We start from the raw sequence: 18562 nt of genomic DNA on the forward strand, positions 1-18562 counted from the left end.
CCACACCAAGATGGCATGCATTCTGAATACCTCTTCCCCTAGTCTGCCCTCCCTTCTGTCTCTCCCACCCCCTTCTCTTATCCCTTTCCCGTTCTATTTTCCTGTAGGGCAGGATAGATTTCTGTACCCCATTTCCTATATTTCTTATTTTCCAGTCATGCAAGATTGTTTTGGAAATTAAATGAAATAGGATACATGGAAGTGCTTTGAAAACCATAAAGCCCCATAGGAATATGCTTGGATACTTTCAGGAGCTGGGATTTTATTGGTGTGGATATGCTGTCTTCTGATGCAGATCACACCTTCTCTGTCCCTTAGCAGACTGTTTCATGAGTTACCATGACCAGAAACATCAACCTTCTCATGATGAACACCTCCATATTTAACTAGGCTCATATGTAGATGGTGGTTTGTCATTAAAACCTTTGTATGCTGGTAGGGCCTAGAAGAACTTGTGTTCTGCTGACATAATCTAGAACCCAGGGTCACCATCCTACCTGATGAAGATAGGACTTTACTTGAAGTGTTTAGTATTATTTATTCTTCAGAAAAACGCATTAGTGAAATTTAAAACAGGTGAGGGTAGAACCATAGTGATTTAATTCTAAGGGTTCTTGACCTAAGGTCCTTGAACTTGTTAAAAATATTTTTTGGGGATAACTATTTTGACATAAATTGATTTCCTTTGTGATCGATGCAATTTTTTTTTAATGCATTTAACAACATTTTTCTGAGAAGGAACTCGGGGGCTTCCAGATGGGCTCAGGACGTAAAAATTAGTTAACCCCTGATTTACAGCTAGGCCCTGATGAGTGAGAATAATGAAGCCTCTGAACTGGCTGTGTTATTTATGCTGCATATTTCCATTGGGCTGGAACCAATTATCATGTTTTATATAATTATAACTTTGAATAAGGAAATTCAAAAACATGCAGTCATTTCAGGGGATTAATTATTCTCACTACTTTGGACTTAACTGTAGTCTAATCCCTACATTTTACAGATGAAACAGACCTAAAGGGTTTGGGGAATGATTTTCTCATGGTCACTAGCTAGTTTGCATTGAATCAGAATTAGAATTCAGGTCTCCTGGCTCCCAGTCCAGAGCTTTTTTCCATCATACCATAGATATATTTCAGTTTAAGCAATTTAGATAAATTAGGTACTTTAAAAATCATGCACACACTGAATTGAAGAGGGCATATGCTGTATCTTTTAGAACTGTATCTATCTGCAATCTGAGACTTTAGAATGAATTAAGCCTTTAGCTTGCCCCTCTTCCTATGTGTGCAAGGTAATTAAGTTTTAATTTTCCAGATGATTTACTTTCTACTTCCTTGTCAGGTTCCCAAAGGCACTGTGACAGAGATCTCAGCAGCAGACAAGGCAGAGGAATTTCGTAGGTGAGAAATGCCAGTGTTTTTTGGATTTTCTGATCTCCTATTGGCTTCTGGGGTGGGCAGACTGAGAGGCTGGCAGGCTGTGTGTGGGATGTAAGCTACGAGAGAGGTTAAAAGCAGTCAGTCCCTGAGGACCATTTAGGTGTCTGGTTAGAGCCAGCTGGGATTGACAGAATTTTTCTGTTTCAGGCAGCAGGCTGACTTTGTGGACCTCAGTTTTCCAACAATTTCGAGCACCGGACCCAATGGCGCCATCATTCACTACTCGTAAGGGATATGGAGGAGCCTGCCAGTGGCCTTGTTGCTACTTCCATAGCGGAGTCTGATCAGGGGAGAAAAGTTACTTTGTGAGAGGCTGTTAGCACCCACACTAGATTTCCATCCAGCATGTTGGATTAGGGGAAATACGTTATTCCTTCCTTGCACCCATCCCATTTTGGGGAGGGAAGGCTGTTTAGGTGGATGATAAATCCATTGCCTTTTGGCTTGCCTCTTGCAGACCCTGGGTATAAATGGTAGCATGGGAAGGGCATTGGAGTCCTCTGGAGCCAGAGGACTTGGATTCAAAACCCACCTCTGACCCTGCTTTGGGTAATTCACTTCATGACCCTGAGCCTCAATTTCCTTATCTCTCAAGTGAGGGGTGTACTCGATGGCCTCTGAGGTACCTTCCATTTCTAAATCTGTGATCCAGTGATCAAATTGGGAAGAATTAGAGTTTCCCTTCCTCAGCACCGAATTGAACAGGGTTGCCCAATCTTTTGGAGGACCCAGGAGCTTTATTGTAAGCATTGTAAAGGCCTACAAACCTCCCTGAAAGGACAATATGCTGGCATGTTAATTTCCAACAACCTTCTCTGTGGTATGAATTTGATTTAATTGAATACACATTTATTAGTTCAATTTAGCAGTCATTTATTAAGCACCTACTATGGTCCTAGCACTTAGGCACTGGGAGGATGTGGAGATGAGTAAGACACAGTTCCTTCTCTTAAGGAACTTATAATTTTATTGGGGGTGGTAAGAGGCATATGTAAATAATGATATTACAAGTTAAAGTAGGCTAAGCTGTTCCAAGGTCTGAGGAAGAAAAGGCTATCTCAGAAACAGGGGCCTCAGCTACAGGCTTCCAATTGCCAGTCATTCCCAAGCCATTCTCTTTCTTTTGCTTTTCTTTTTTTTTATGACTTTTGTTTTATATCACTGTCACATCTGGATAGACCTCCCATAATTATAATAGGATTATTATGTTATTATAATATCTAATTATTAATTTCATCCATTAGTTATTATATATACATTCCTCATTATTATGAGGTAATATTTGTAAAAGAGCTTAGCACTGTTAGCACATAGTAGGTGCTTAGTAAATGCTTATTCCCTTCCCTTGCTTCTCACCCACCTCAGCTACAGAAATGATCCTTCCTTTGTAATGAAAAACCATTAATTAAGCAAAACCAGCGTACCCAGTGACTCTGACAGCATATTGATGTCCAACTCTTCATGATCCTGTGGATCATAGCACACCAATGCTGTCCATGGGGTTTTCTTGGCAAAGATACTGGAGTGGTTTGCTATTTCCTTCTCCAGTGGATTAAGGCAAACAGAGGTTAAGTGACTTATCCCGAGTCACACAGCTAGTAAGTGGGGCTGGATTTGAACTCAGGGATTCCTGACTCCAGGCCCAGCACTCTATCCACTGAGCCACCTAGCTGCCTCTGTGTCAGTATATAGTGGATTGCAAATAGGTAGCCTTGGTGTTTTTTTCCCAACTCTCTAGGGAAGGGTGTAATGTCATATCAGTAATTTGTTCATTATGTGAGAGATGTTTTCAGGTCTGTTGTAGTGCCTCAGTGGATATGCTGCATACTTAGGCATCAGTATATTTTTTTGGAATGCTGTTTAGGGGATATGAGCCATAAGAGCTAAATTATTTCTTCTCCTTTCCTAACCCCCCCCAAAAAAACCCCCCAAGATAAAACCAAATAACAGCCTTTAAAAACCATCTTAGTTTCTTTCCCGAGTTCAACTTAGATTGTGAATTTTCCTAGCGGGCATGAGATGAAAATTGTGTTTAATTGTAATGACTTTAGAATTCTGCGTCATTCCATACTTTTCTGATGTTATCAATGCGGCAATGACATTGAAATAACATGGATGCTGATAACTTTTTTTCATATCTCAGTTTTTATCTTGGTTTCACTTTATAAATGTGTTCTGTGATCCCACTGTTTACCAGTGGAAACACATAAAACACACACACACACACACACACACACACACGCACACACACACACACACACGCACACACACACACACCCACCTTTTTAGACCTGGAAAAATGAACAGTGCTTGTCTCGTGATCTTGGAAAGAAAAATATGTAAATGTTGAGGACTGAGAATGGGGGTGTGTGATAATGCTGGGCTAAGGAGAAGATAAAGGTCGCTAAGAACAATGGGTTTCTCTGGTGATGGACCCACCAGAAACCATCCTTATCTACCCAGATATGGATAATGTGTAGGGGAAATAAATGCTGGGTGACTCCTAGATGGAATTATGCCAGGAAATCTAGAATTTTGTTTTTCTTGATGGTGGAGGCAAAAAGCAAGTGCAGCTTATGGAATATGACTTTGGGGCCTCTCATAACACATTTCAGTTCCAGTCGCTAAATATTTGAGCACATATAATGTTGCCCAGAAATTTACCTGGCCCTGAGGGTGATCCAAAGATGTGTAAATACATGGCCTCTCACATTGGGATGGCTATAGTCTAGTTGGGGAGAGGTGTTGATTCTCCAGTTGATAGGATAAGAATAGCTGGAATAATTAACTTTTATTTACTTTCTTAGGCCAGTCCCAGAGACAAATAGAACGTTATCCCTGAATGAAGTATACCTTATAGACTCAGGAGCCCAGTACAAGTAAGTGACTTGGAAAATTTGAGTCGGTCAAATTGAGTCAGGGAATTTATAACCTAGTTACCTAACTCCAGCTGAAAGCTCTTTCTCTATTCTGTATTTCCTCCCAATGGGATCACTTCCATGACTTATCCCTTTCCCTTGAAATGTCACAGTTGTGTTTCCATTCCCGTGGAGGACAGTTTGGTAGAAATATTAGTCATCAGCAAGAAGCTATTGGATGCTCATAAACAACCAAGCTTCTAGAAACTATTTGAAACTTCTTTGGCCTGGCCCGTAAACAATAGGCAACAGCTGGCCCGGAACTTTGGCGATGTGAGGAGGGATACTTCTGAACCTCTGAACAGTTCATTCTTGTTATGTACGCAACTGACTCTCATGTTGGGCTCCTAGAAGAGAATTTGCTGAGATTTGAGTCAGCTTTCATGTGGGAGGATGTGAGAGAGGGAGGGAGAGCATATGAATAAATTAAGGAGCATATGTATGTGTGACTAATTGCTGGTGATTTGAGACACACCCTAGAGCAGTAACTTTTAATGCCTCATTCCCAGATGAAATGGGGGTTGATGATGATGGAAAACTTAATTAAGAAACCATCCCTTTATCCTGTTAACTTAGAAAATACAATTTTCCAGTTGAATTAATGGACTAGCTATTAGTAATAATATCCTATGATTTGAAGGTATGGGGCTGGCGCAGGTAATGGCATAGGTAATGGGTTCTCTCAGCACATAAAGCATGTATTTTATCTATTACAGTATGTGAGGGGTGTGCGTGGGGTGGGGGGATGGGGAAAGGAGGCTTTGGTTCTTATCTTAGGACTGCTGCTAACTGAAAGTGTGGCTTTGGGCAAATTATTTTTCTTCTCTCAGGGTCTCAATTGCCCTCATTTATGAAGTGAGTGGAGCTAGACCAAATGATATCTCCCAAGTCCCTTCTGTCCCTGATTTTTTATTCTCTGAATGGGACACTGCTTTCAGGCGCCCATGGTCTCTCCTTCATGCATACTTCCACGTTTTAGGTTGAGACATTGAACCTCCAGGCCCTGTTCACCTTGGCCAGTCCCAGCTGGCATATTTGCATTCTGCCTGCTATAGGATGAAAGATTCTCTCTCATTAGTGACATCTCCTACCAAGTGGTTGATTTATGCCGGGCCAGGAGGTGTGTTTCGGGATGCTGCCTGAGCGCATTCCCATTTTGGGTACATTTGTAGATAGAGTGTGCTTCCTTTTCCTTTTCAACAGAGGCTTGGATTGATTTTTGACTTGTTTTTGTCCTTCCTTTTGGAAAGGGATGGAACAACGGATGTGACACGGACTATGCACTTTGGAACCCCATCGGCGTATGAAAAGGTAAAGCCTTCTAAGGTATGGTGACAAAGAATTTGAGAAGCTTCTTCTGATTTTTTTTTTAACAAGGATCATCACTGTTATGAAAGAGATTCTGGAAATCAGTAAAATTATATGTAGGTCAGTGAAATAGCTCGTTACCATGGAGTCAGGATTACCAGCTTTATGAGGTCATTTGATTGATTATTAAAGCCCAGAACATTTGCAGAAATTTCAAAGATTCTTTCTTAAGGTCAAGGTGACAAAGACTGTACTTTGTTTCTGCCTGGTAGTCTTGACATGTTAAGTCACTGAGAACAATGAGTCTTTCTAGTGATGGACTCTTGTCTCCTGAGGGTTGATTTCTTTTTATTCAGTCTTGAAATTTGCTGACTTTTCTTTGTAAAATTTTATCTTACTTTTACGATACATTTTGTTTTTACATTGCATTCATTTCTGAGTACATTTCTCCCCTACTCCTCCAGCTTTCCCTTATGACAAAGATTAAAAAAAAAATAAGCAGACAGAGTATGTGCTGTTTCATGTTCATAGTACTCTTTCTGCAAAGAAAGGAGGGAAGTATATCTTCTTTTTCCTTTTGGCCAGGTCGGTTTGATTTTGAAAACTCCCTTGGTCCAGAATTCAGATACGTCTTACCTGGCTGGGTCCTATCCCACGATTTGTAGACAGACACTGTTGTATTTCTGATACCGTTTGTATAGTTCTTTACAAAATCGAGTACTTTCCTAGACCAAGAGGAATAGGCAGGGTGGGAGTCTCTTGGAACCTGGGCTCGCAAACTACAGAGTGGGGGGAGGGGGTAGTAAGGGAAACAAACGTTTATTAAGTACTTCTATGCCAGGCACTGAGCTAAATGCTTTTGAAGTATTATTTCATTTGAGCCGGCTCCTCTTGTCTCTAGCCCTTTTTCCTGTTTTATTTTGAAAATGGGCACTTTGGAAAGAACTCAGCTTTAGCACTGAGCTCTGGGTATGTCTTTCTAAAGTGAGGTGTCCTTGTTTGGAGGCCATGCAAAGATCTTTGAACTAAGAGGAGACTTAGATTCAAGCTTGCCTCCAGGGAAAAGATGAGAAAATGCACCTCTGTCTTTGCAGAGGTGGGAGGGGCTCGATGAGTGTGGAATATTGCATGTTCTTACCAGACTTGGTTGGTGGTTTGGGCTGCTTTTTCCTGCCTCTTATTCTTTATTACAAGGTCTGGTACTCAGGGGTGGGGAACCTGTGGCCTCCAGGCCATATGTGGCTCTCTAGGTCCTTGGGTGTGGCCTTTTGACTGAGTCCAAGTTTTACTGAACAAATCCTTTTATTAAGGAGATTTGTTCTGTGAAGTCTGGATTCAGTCAAAGGGCCGAACTTGAGGACCTAGAGGGCCACATGTGGCTTCAAGGCAACAGGTTCCCCACCCTTGTTGATGGAGTAGGAGAGGGGAGGTGGGGAGTAGGATATATTTGGAAATGAAGTAATTATTAAAAGTTATGTCTAAAAATTTTTTTAAAGGATGACCTGGTTTCTTCTAGTCTTGGTTTTACCACTTGGTAGCTGTTACAGGTCATTTCTCCTCAGCTGGAAAAGGGGGCTGAAGCTGATCCAATACAATGATTTCATCCTACCTGTCCTCTCTATCTCAGACTATTGTTGTGAGACTCAAGTGAAAATGTTAAAAGTGTGTTAAATATACCTGTTAAGTGTTGCTCTTGTCGCTCTCTCTCTGGAGCATTTCTTTTATAAGTTCACTTTTCAAAGGGATCCGGGAAAATCAGTTGGATGACCTGGGTCTCCCCTTTTCCTTTTTCTTGTGGTTTTCTGCATGATATCATAAGTGTCCAAACTCAGAGAACAGCAAGGAGCTTGCTCTTTCTCCTCCTCCCTGCCTACAGCTCCCATGGCTCACTAGACTTTCTGCTTTGCAGGAATGCTTCACCTATGTCCTCAAGGGTCATATAGCTGTGAGTGCTGCCATTTTCCCAACTGGAACCAAAGGTAAGTGACTGTGCTTGCTGTTGAGCATGGACGTTGAAGGCTTCTTCCTTTTATGGGATTGTGGGATAGATCAATGAATAGCTTTTCACAACCCACAAGTACTGGGTTCTCTAAGTTCTGATGGAGAAGGATGTCCTTTGACTGTTCAGGACCATGTTTTAAGAGCCCTTTTAATTGGAAGAAACAGTAACCCTGTTATTGGAGGACGTAAGTTCAAGCCTGGAGCTGACACTGTATGTCGCCTTGGGCAGATCACTTAACCTTGAATGACAGCCAGGGTTTCAGTAGGTGGAGAAGCCATTTTCTTACATGAGCATTAGTGCTTTGGAGGGTGGGAGATTAGATTCCAAAATTATATTGCTGCTTATGTTTTATACGTGATATAAAGTATGCCATGTTATACTAGTAATAATTTGCAAATAACCCTAGTTTGTATGGTACTTTTAGCTTTATGAAAACTTTCCTTAAACCCAGTGACATATTTATGCCAATAGTATTCTCTCTGTTTGACAGATAAAGAAATTGAGGTTCAGAGAGGTTAAAGTGACTTATCACATGGCTAGTAAGGGAGTAGACCTGTACTAGGCCCCAGATCTCTGTGGAACAAGCCCTGTATTCTTTCTGCTCTCACACTGCCTCCAAATGGTGACATGCTCTTGTGCTGCAGTAAAGGCATTGCTTCTGATTCCTCAGGCCACCTCCTTGATTCCTTTGCTCGGTCTGCCTTATGGGACTCTGGCCTGGATTACCTGCACGGGACAGGCCATGGTGTGGGCTCCTTCTTGAATGTTCACGAGGGTCCTTGTGGCATCAGTTATAAAACTTTCTCTGATGAGCCTCTGGAGGCCGGCATGATCGTTACCGATGGTAAGTAACGGGTGACTCTTTCCCCTCGGTCTCCCTCCGTGTTAATGGTGTGCCAGTGCAGGGAGGAAGGCAGTTCCCCATTCTTCTCCAGAGGCTGGTTTATAAGTGACCTGGTTTGATACTTGGGTCAAGAAGTTGGGGATGGGGGAAGGAGGGCGTGATAGTGGTGAACTCTAGTCATTTTCTCAGCTATTGGAAGAAATGACTGAAGCATAGGGCATGGCATGGTGATTTTTATTTTCTCAAATGGACCTCAGAATTCTTGGAACAGACTCTGCCTGGGGGCAGGGTCCTGGAAGAGACTGTTGATTCTGCAGATCAGCACCAGCTGATTACCTTGTGTCTCTGCAGAACCTGGATATTATGAAGATGGATCTTTTGGAATCCGGATTGAGAATGTTGTACTAGTGGTTTCAACAAAGACCAAGGTGAGTTTACTTATAAACCTTTCCTGATCCTTTCCACCCCCAGCTCCTTCGGAGTCTAAAACCTTCCATTCTGTAAGAACCCTGAAGAAAAGGCATGCTTTTTTGGATTGGGAGCATCTTAGTATTTGAGCTTCCTGGTGTCCCTGAAATTTGCTGCCTTTTAGAACATTCTTCAGATTCATTTTCTTCTTTATAAAATTTTAGAAACTCAAGACTCTGTTACTCAAAGTGTGTGAATATAGGCCTGGTATGTGACTATGTGTGTGACCATAATGATCAGGGTTCTGTTAAGCCTGCTATCACATAGCTGCAGAGATGTTTATTCATACTGTCCCTGTATTGGGGCCTAGCCTGAGAGGTAGGAGTTTGTCTTGAACCCAGTACCACTGTTATAGAGAAATTCATGTATATTCAGGAGGCTTTAATCAAGAACTTGCTTACTCTTAGGAGATTGATGGTACTTCTGGAAAATGTCACATTGTAAGGAGGGGTCCTTACAACCCTTTGTTCCTGAGATTAGACTGATGGGGAGCTTTTTTACCCCTAAAGCAGAAAATTTGTTTGAAATATGTCCACCCCTGAAGGTCCTGCCACGTCAGGCACTGTACTGTGTCAAACAAGGAGAAGGGGTACTTTGGATTTAGGAGCTTGGATTTATAGGTTTGAATGTAGTTGGTTTTAAGTATTTACCTTTTGAAGAATTAACCTCAGCTGTGTGCTCCTGAACCAAAGCTGAATTTAGCGTTGGCCACTGGGTGGCCTCCTTATTCTCTCCCTCTCCCTCCTCCCCTATCCTTCATCTTACCCTGTTGTAATTATAAAAATATCTCTCACCATCTGAGATGTGTTGTTAGTGCTTCATTTCCAAAGAAAAACATAGGATCTTAGATCTAGAACATGAGGGTGCCCAAGAGTCCCCGTAGTCCAAACCTCCCATTTTGCAGGTGAGGAAACTGAGGCTAGAGAGGAGAAGTGACTGGCCTAAAGACTCACTGGTAGTTAGTAAGCATTAGGTGCTGGATTTGAACCTAGGTGCTCTAACTCCAAAGATGTTGACCAAGTTGTCTAGTTGAGATTTCTCTAGGGCACAAAACCAGGGTAACCCTTTCCCTAGAAACTTGTGTATTTACTATAGTTAGTCTAGGGCTTTATGGGTAGAGATCAGTCAGTCAACAAGCATATTCAGATGCTCATAATTAGGAAGACCTCGTCTCCAGTCCCAAGTTAGACAGCCACCTGCTGTGGCCTAACTGTTCTCTCAGCCTCAGTTTCCTCATCTGTAAAATGGGGACAATAATAGCACCTGTTGTACTGGGTTGTTGTGAGGATCCAGTGCAATTATACATATAAAGGTCCTTTGCAAACCTGAAAAGTTGAATAAATGTCAGCTGTTATTATCCTCACTAAAAATGGGAATTGGCTTACTGCACATTTCTTCTTGGTCACATCTAATCTGAGCTGAGCCTGCGGAGGCGTTCTCATGATGTGGTTTCCCAGAAAGTACATCATGATAGTGGCACTCTGGCTTAAGGGATTAAAAGTTCCTGTTTCCTTCCTTCCTTCCCCCCACAGTATAACTTCAATAACCGGGGAAGCTTGACCTTTGATCCCCTGACATTGGTTCCGATACAGACCAAAATGATAGATGTGGATTTGCTGACACAGAAAGAGGTAAGGTCAAGGGCACTGGGAGTTGCCGGTGGGGATAGTTCCCCACTCTCCTGTTTTCCCATTTTTTAATTGACGGGGCCCTCTTCATTTTCCAAATCTGAGTATTTTAGGTTATTCAGGGGCAAGGGTTTAAAGAATATTGTGAAAAAAGAACACATGGTTGTGAATTGGAAGACCTGCTAGTTGTATTGCAGACCCACTGTGGGGCCTTGGGAAATCTCTCCTTTTTTTTTTTCTTTAGGCTTAGTTTCCCCCTGTGGTTGGACCAGATGACCTCTGTGGTCCCCAGAGGACCTCTGATTCCCTTTTGTCTGCTGGGCCACTGGCAAATGAATGTTATGACTTCATTAGTTTCCCCGTATGTAGGACTGACTGCCTGTGGTTTGTGAAACACAGAGAAAATGGAGTACTGAGGACTTTACTGTGCTGCTGACTTTCTGCTAGACTTTCCTGCTTAGGAAAAGACAAGCTGTTATAATTGTGGTTGTATTTGTACAGAAGATATGCCCACATGGTGACAAATTTGACATTCCTGTTCTGGGATATGATTCTCACTTGTCAAGCCCAGAAGTATCAAAATACCGTGTCATCTTAGCAAGGAACTGGCAAGCAGGATGGGAGTCCTAGGCAAGGTGCCAGTACCTGGAGCAACACTTGAAGTATCAGATGGCTCTGATGTCACCGTAGTCAGCGGGTCCGGAGTCCATGTCCTCAAATGAAGTTTGAGAAGAGTTAAATAGGTATGAAAGGTTAGAGCAAGGTCAAAGGGTGGAACTAGCTGGAGTTAGGACCCGAAGAACCATGCAGACCATGACAAACACCAGGTGAAAGATGGAGCAGATAAGACGGGAACCTAGAGATCTGAGATAATGCAGAGTAGGTGGTCAAAAATCTTGGCAAATAGTTAATATCCAGGAGATTTCTCTAGGGCACAAAACCAGGGTGACCCCTTGCCTAGAAGCTTGTATGTGAATACAGTTAAAGCAGTATATACTTTACTGTAGTTAGTCTAGGGCTTTGTGGTTAGAGATCAGTCAGTCAACAAGCTTGTATTAAGTGCTTCCTAAATGTGCCAGGCATTGTCCTAAGCACCAGGGATACACATACAAGCAGAAAGAAGGAAAGTCCTTGCCCTTGAAGAGGCCCTTGAAGATGACACATAAAGGAAGCTGCAAAGAGGGGTAGAGTGGGATGGGATGAAGGTACCATTTCAGGGGTGTGGTAAAGAGTGCACTCTGGAGGGAAGTGAAGATGTGGCTGGCTTGGGCATCCTCTTCAGTGGAAGTTCTGGGAGGAGCCAGAGGGCAATGGGAGAATTCCAGGGCTGGAGTGAAAGTCCAGGATGAAGGAGTTTCTGGAACATGGTAGAGAAAGTCTCAGATGCAGCCTGGAGAGGAAAATAAGGACATTTAACTGAAGAGAGGAGTAAGGGATGGAGAAAGAAGTTCCAGTATCTTTCCTGCATGAATGAAATATAATTTCATGTAGTATTGGAGCCTTTGCTGATAGCAGTATACTTTCTGTCTGTCCTTCCTACCAGACTATCTGACTCTGAACCCTTTTCATGTTTGCTTTGTTGGGGTATGCGAGGAGGAAAGGGAGGGATCTTAGAAAGTGTGACTCGGGGACCTAGCCTTTCCTCTCTGTGACAGAAACTTGCCACCAATCATGCCTGAGGTTGTAATGAATGCTACTTCATTGGGCAGCTCTGTGATGTGTCTTGGGATGGGGGTGAGATGAGGATGTGACGGAGCAAGGAAATGACCCTATTAGACTCCGGAGGGGAGATAGCCCAGAACTGAACAGACCTTTCAGCTGTTCAAGTATGACCAGATTTTTTCCTGTCTCCCTCCTTCTCTCTCCAAGTGCAGAGGAAGGCTAGTTTCCACACATTAGATGGGGAAGCCCTGCTTCTCCTTGTTAACATGTGTGGAAAGGCAGGTTGGTCCTAGACATGGAATCAGGAAGAGTTGAGTATCCTACCTCAGATACTTGCTATGTGACCCATGGCAAATCACTTAATCACTCTCAACCTCAGTTTTCTCATCTGTAAAATTGAAAGAATTATTGCTAGTATTTATATAGTGATATAATGTTTACAAAACACTTTAAAATATTTTATTTTCAAAACCACCCTGGGAGGTGGGAATTATTTTTATTCCCATTTTACAAAAGGGGAAGCAGAGGCATATAAGTGTTAAGTAACTTGCCCAGGGTCATACAACTAGTAGGTGTCTGAGGTCTCTCACTTGTGGTATCAAGAAGTTGTAGTGTTTCCAATTTGCCACGTCCTGGTAAAACCATCATAGCAGACAGGCTAATTCAGGTTGAGGGTAATTGACAAACCCATGCACGTGAAGACTTCCCCACTTGAATGGGCTGATGAGAACAATTTGTTCCAGTGACGATGAAGATGGCTGAAGCAGACTCTGGAGCGCTTAGAGCTTGGTCAGACATCGAAGGCACCTGAGGTCATCCGCCGCTTCCTGGGCGGTCGTCAGTTCTCTTGACTTTGATGGCTCTGGAAGAGAGAGTGAGGCTGACCACTTTGTGCAGCTCTGCCTCACTTAAATCCAATTCACACACAAGTCAAGACCTCACAACAACAAGGAGGGTCTGAGGATGGATTTGCACTTGGGTCTTTTTGATTCAGGGTTTAGTGCCATGTCCGCCATGCCACCTACATGCCTCTTATGCTGCTGTTAATAATAACACCTGAGATTGTGTATGTAAAGTATTTTTTTAAGCCTTACAGCACTATAGAAATGTTAGCCATCACTATTATTTTGTACTTGGTGCAGGCAGACCCCCTGTGTGAAGATTGTTGTGCTCCTCTGAATCACTGTCCTCTGCCAGGGCTTTCTGTGCCTGAATTCATCACCTTCTCCACTTTGCTAATGCTTTTAGCTCCTTCCCTTTCCTTGGGGACTCCCTGATGACCCCTTGTGCCCAAAGTGTGGCCTTTGCCCATAGTAAGTGCTCACTTGTACGTTCATTGGATATAGGAGTGAATAAGTTTCTGTCCCTGTCTTTTTTTTTTTTGCAGTGTGACTGGCTCAACGATTATCACAAAACCTGCAGGGAAGTGATTGGGAAGGAACTGCAGAAGCAGGGGCGACAGGAAGCCCTGGAGTGGCTCATCAGAGAAACAAACCCAATTTCCTTACGGCACTAACACCACCTGATTTTTTTTTTTAATTTGCTTTTGGGAATGAAGTAAATGTGGCACATTCCTGACACCTTTCGACTTCCCCGTTCTTCCCCCTGCTCCCTTTTGTCTGACTCCAAGAAGAACTGAAAATCTTCTTTGATAGCCCCTTGGAAAAACACTTGTTTTTTTTTTTTGAAAGAAATTGTCGAGAATAAGCCAAGAGTAAAACTGCTGCACCGTGAGTATAGGTGCCTCGAAACCAAACACATGGTCAGGGTTGCCCGCAGGAAGCCCCTGCACGCTGGCCGGTCACCGTGAAACAATCATTGCTCTTTGACAGGATCCGGTTCCAGGTTCCAGGTGCTAGCATGTTTTCCATGATAACTGCAATGCTCATGAAGATATATTTATGATCAATGAATAAAAAACAGCAAAACTGTGACTAATTGTGGCCTTGTTCTCAACCCCCCCCCCCAGTGCCATTTGCTTACCAATTCACACAAACTGTTTTCTGGTATGGCCTTCCAAAGAAGGCCTCTGTAGCAAGGCCTTGGATAGGAAACCACCATGAAGGAAGGCTCAGGCCAGGTCAACAGCATTCATTCATTCATTCAATGTGTTGTCTCCACTAGGTAACGTAGTATCTTGACTCTTCACTGAAGCAATCCTAGAAGAGTTTAGCTTTTGGGGCAGCTGGAGGATTTGAAGGGGAATCATTATTGAAAGACACAATTTGACTGCCCCCCACTTACTGAGCAGGAGTTGTGTGGTCCAAGCTACCAGAAGAAACGACAACAAAGCAGATCTATGACTGACCTTGTGATGGTGTAGTCCTTGGATTAAGTGCCCCCCAAACTACAGTCAGCCTGGCTTCTTTTCCCAAAGATCACCAAATCTCTTCAGCATCCTGTGTAGCATGGAAGAAATATAAGCCATCTCAAGCCTAGATTATGTTGGAAACCAGTTTGAGAAAGAAAAGGATATAGGTCTTACAGTAGCATTATAATTGTTGATCTATCAAAGATCAAATGTTAGATGGCCTTGTTTCAAAAGTCCAGGTTTTGCAGGCCCGTAGCCATTTTCTGCTTGAATGGTTAGAAATGTATTGTGTTATTCTTCTGTTACTCCCCCAGCCCCCCCTTACCCAAGGCCTTGGCCTTTTCTTGGAGACTCAAGCAATTGCCTGTGATCTTTTTCAGCTTTTCCTCTCTCAGGATCCGGGAGTAGTGAGATGCAGCCGATTTTGAGTTTAAACAGACTGTAACTCAAGTGTAACAGTAACTCCAATATTTGTCCACCAGGCTATTAAACCTGTCACTTCACAAGGAAGCCTTTAGAGTGAAGTTTGATTTAATTGGATGAAACCAAGAAAACAAAAAGCGTTCAGGTGTTGCTGCCTGTTGGGAGCTTCCTGCCAGAGGCCTACGTCAGCTTGGCATTTCATGCGAGGAGAAATAAACTGGACAAGTTGGCCCCATAAAGATTGAGGACAAGAATAAAACTGTAATGTGCAGGAGCTCAGAGGGAAGATTGGGTGATAAAAACATAGCTCATATGAGATGTCCTTTCTCAGTTTTATAAAAATGATAAAAATACTTGGTCAGAGGAAAGGCATTGGATGTAAGCAGGGGCCTAGCCCAAAGGGAGGAGGGCTTGTTTCTTAGCCTCAGTTTATCCTCCCAATCAAATTACATTGACAAGGCAGGGAGATTCCAAGGAGAAGAGATCATCATGGGACCCTCACTTTAAATGCCCTAAAGATTGAATTCATCTGAGATAATTCAGACTTGGTATCAGATAATACTGATCAAAGTCAATGAGATTTGTGCCTTTGAAGGAAAACACTCTCCCCAACATCAATACAAGTATAGCCCCATGAAGGGATGTAATCAGTAATTATTGGATCACCAGTTCAGGAGTACCTCATCAAATCTCAGCTTTCCCCAGTAATTTGGAGTTTGTAGCAGGTGTTGGTTTGAAAAGTGGGACTGTTAGCCCAATAACTTGACATCTAAATGCTCTACTTTCAGGATGAAATTTTTTTAAAAATTAGATTATAATCCCTAGCCAAGAGAGTGGTCTTGGTTCTCATGTCCCCCCTGCTTAGTTTCCTGATTCCACAAAGAGGTGCCACTGGATGGCTAAACAAAACAGAAGCTGAGGCAAGACGACGTTCTCCAAGTAGGAATTCTGCGGTGTTACTGCTTTTCTTTTTTTTTTTTGGCTGGGCAATGGTAAGTGTTATGTGTCTGAGGCTGCATTCGAATTCAGGTCTTCCTGAATCCCGGGCCGGTGCTCTATCTACTTCACCACCTACCTGCCCCATCTTCCTCCCTTCGTCCCTTTCTCTCTTTCTCTCTTTCATTCTTTCTTTTTTCTCTCTCTTTCTCTCTTTCTCTTTTTCTCTCTTTCTCTCTTTTCCTCTCTCTCTACTCTCTCTCTTCCTCCCTCCCTCTCCCTCTCCCTCTCTCTCCTTCCGTCCCTCCCTCCTTCCCTCTCTCTTCTCTTTAGCTTAGCCTAGGGTAGAATTTCTATTTTTAGAAAGCGATCGGGTTAAAAATTGAGGTTGAAATGTAGGATTTCTGAGATTGTAAAATCTTAGAGATTATAAGATCCATGAGGCCAGCAGCTGTATTTGCCACATTCTTTGTACCTCCCACTTCTACCCTGCCTCCCTCCCAGGACTGAGCATATAACTTTATACATTGTAAGCTCAGTAAATGTTGGATTCATGATTGAATCACTTGAAGGGGCTTGCTGTGTTTACTGTGTGCCAAACCCTGAGGGAAGTGGTAGCAGACCTTTAAGAGGCAAAGATTGAGATGGTGAAGGGAATGCTAATAGAACTCCCTTAAAAAAGATTTCTTATGCCTGATTATTTTAAGTTATGGTGCTTGTTTTTTTTTTTTAGTCTGGAAGGGAATTTATTTTTTTTATGAAAAATTTTATTAATTTATTTTGATTTATCAACAATCACTTCCATATGCTTTTGAGTTGATAATTTTTCTCCCCCTTCCTGCCCCTGACCCCACGACGGCACACAATCTGATGTAGTCTATACATTTACATACCCATTAAACATATTTTCACATTAGTGAAGTTGTAAGTAAAAATTAAAACCAATAGGAGGAACCATCAGAAAGATGAAACAAAACTCAACAGAAGGTAAAAATAAGTGATAGCGATTCGACTTCCACAGTTCTTTCTTTGGATGTGGACAGCATTTTCTGTCCCGAGGCCTCTGGAGATGTCTTATGTCCTTGTACTGCTGAGAAGGGTTCAGTTTTACAATATTATTCATTGCATAATGTGGCTGTTATTGTGTACAAAGTCCTCTTGGCTCTCTCTGCTCACTTCATATAGTGCTTGTTTTTCAAACCAAAATAACTTGTCTCCTAATGAATATGGTTGAGTCCACCTGATCCCACAAATTCCCTCTATACATGGGAGTGGTCTGCTCTGTCCCTAAACTCGTCAGGCTTATTTCTGTTTCAATAGTTTGAGACACAGTCTTCTGACTCCGAGGATTAGTGGGTGTAGAGCTAGGGTAAATGGATAGAAAATTAGCCTTGAAATCAGGAAGACTTGGGTTCAAGTAATGACAGGTATTCCGGCTGTGTGACAATTCACTTAACCTCTCAGTGCTCCAGGGAGTTTAAAGTCTCTTTGTTGCAAAGAACATCTTGCCCTGTGTTGGTAGAGGTTATTTCCTTACCTGGGAGATTACTGTACCAAAGAAATCACAGATTTCTGGCCTTATCCTTCTCCAGTTATCCAATTACCACCTGTCTTTCATAGCCCAGCACAAGCCCCCACCTCCTCCATGAGGCCTCTACCCTTGACTCCAGCCTAAACTCATTAGTTCCTTATCTGAACTCCTTTATCCCTTGTCAGTATCCATCACTTGGTACCATATCATATACTCCCTCTTATTGCTATTTAAGCTTTCATGTATCCCTTGAACTAGAAGGGCAGAAATCCTGTATCAGAATGTTGAGAAAGAAGCCTGCAGGGAACCAGAAAGAGGAGAGGCCCATCTTATTTTGAAGTCTGTCCTTTCTTTCCTCCCATTGCCAGCCATTTATCCCATTCTATCCAGTCAGCGTTTTATTAAGCAACTCTTATGTGCAAGGCCCTGTGCTAGGTTCTGGGGCGTGTAAAGTTAAAATGAAAAGCACTGCCTGCCTGCAAGGATCTTACATTCTACATGAGAGATGAAACAAAGAAATAGCTACATGTTATTTTGAGGAAATGGAGAGAGGACTAACCATGAAGGTATTAGGAAAGGCTTCTTGTAGGAAATGACATGTGAACTGAGTTTTGAAGGAAGAGAGGGATTCTGCAAGGTGGAAGTGATGAGGGAATGCATATCAGTCAGGAGGCAGCTGATATAAAGGCATTCAGTTGGAAGATGAAGTCCAAAGTTAGGGGAAAGATAAGTTGAAGAGTTTGGAGGATGGAGTGCTGTAATTTGCAATACTCCCCAAAAGGCAGGCTGGAGCAGGGGTGTGACCAGGCCACATGTGGCCCTCTACATCATCAAGTACAACCCTTTGACTGAATCCAAACTTCACAGAACAGATTCCCTTAATAAAAGGATTTGTTCTGAAAAACTTGGACTCAGTCAGAAGGCTGCACCCAAGGACCTAGAAGGCCATATGTGGCCTGGAGGCCTCAGGTTCCCCACCCCTGCAGGGGGCCAGATTGTGAAAGATTTTCCTTATAGGCAATAGGGAACCATTGAAATTTTTTTAAATGGAGAAGTGACGTAGTCAGACATTGACATGTACGTGCTTGA

The 18562-nt window shown here is 42.6% G+C and overlaps 1 protein-coding gene across 9 annotated transcripts in view; it reads left to right on the forward strand.

The window, feature by feature from the left end:
- XPNPEP1 (X-prolyl aminopeptidase 1) overlaps nucleotides 1-14206 on the forward strand; it is a 65948-nt gene extending 51742 nt beyond the window's left edge. For 8 of the 9 annotated variants that reach the window (XM_078151067.1, XM_078151068.1, XM_020987982.2 and 5 more), the window contains 9 exons: nucleotides 1345-1403; nucleotides 1590-1667; nucleotides 4250-4321; nucleotides 5611-5686; nucleotides 7578-7647; nucleotides 8341-8514; nucleotides 8866-8942; nucleotides 10515-10613; nucleotides 13660-14206. In XM_078151067.1, the coding sequence (XP_078007193.1) occupies nucleotides 1345-1403; nucleotides 1590-1667; nucleotides 4250-4321; nucleotides 5611-5686; nucleotides 7578-7647; nucleotides 8341-8514; nucleotides 8866-8942; nucleotides 10515-10613; nucleotides 13660-13788 (834 nt within the window). In that variant the 3' untranslated portion in view covers nucleotides 13789-14206. The remainder of the gene's footprint in view (nucleotides 1-1344; nucleotides 1404-1589; nucleotides 1668-4249; nucleotides 4322-5610; nucleotides 5687-7577; nucleotides 7648-8340; nucleotides 8515-8865; nucleotides 8943-10514; nucleotides 10614-13659) is intronic. The other variant, XM_020987988.2, reaches the window with a different exon arrangement.
- The last annotated feature ends 4356 nt before the right edge of the window (nucleotides 14207-18562 follow it).

Source organism: Phascolarctos cinereus, unplaced genomic scaffold (genome assembly GCF_003287225.1).
Source record: "Phascolarctos cinereus isolate Bilbo 61053 unplaced genomic scaffold, phaCin_HiC Scaffold_3;HRSCAF=262, whole genome shotgun sequence".
NCBI lineage: Eukaryota > Metazoa > Chordata > Mammalia > Diprotodontia > Phascolarctidae > Phascolarctos > Phascolarctos cinereus.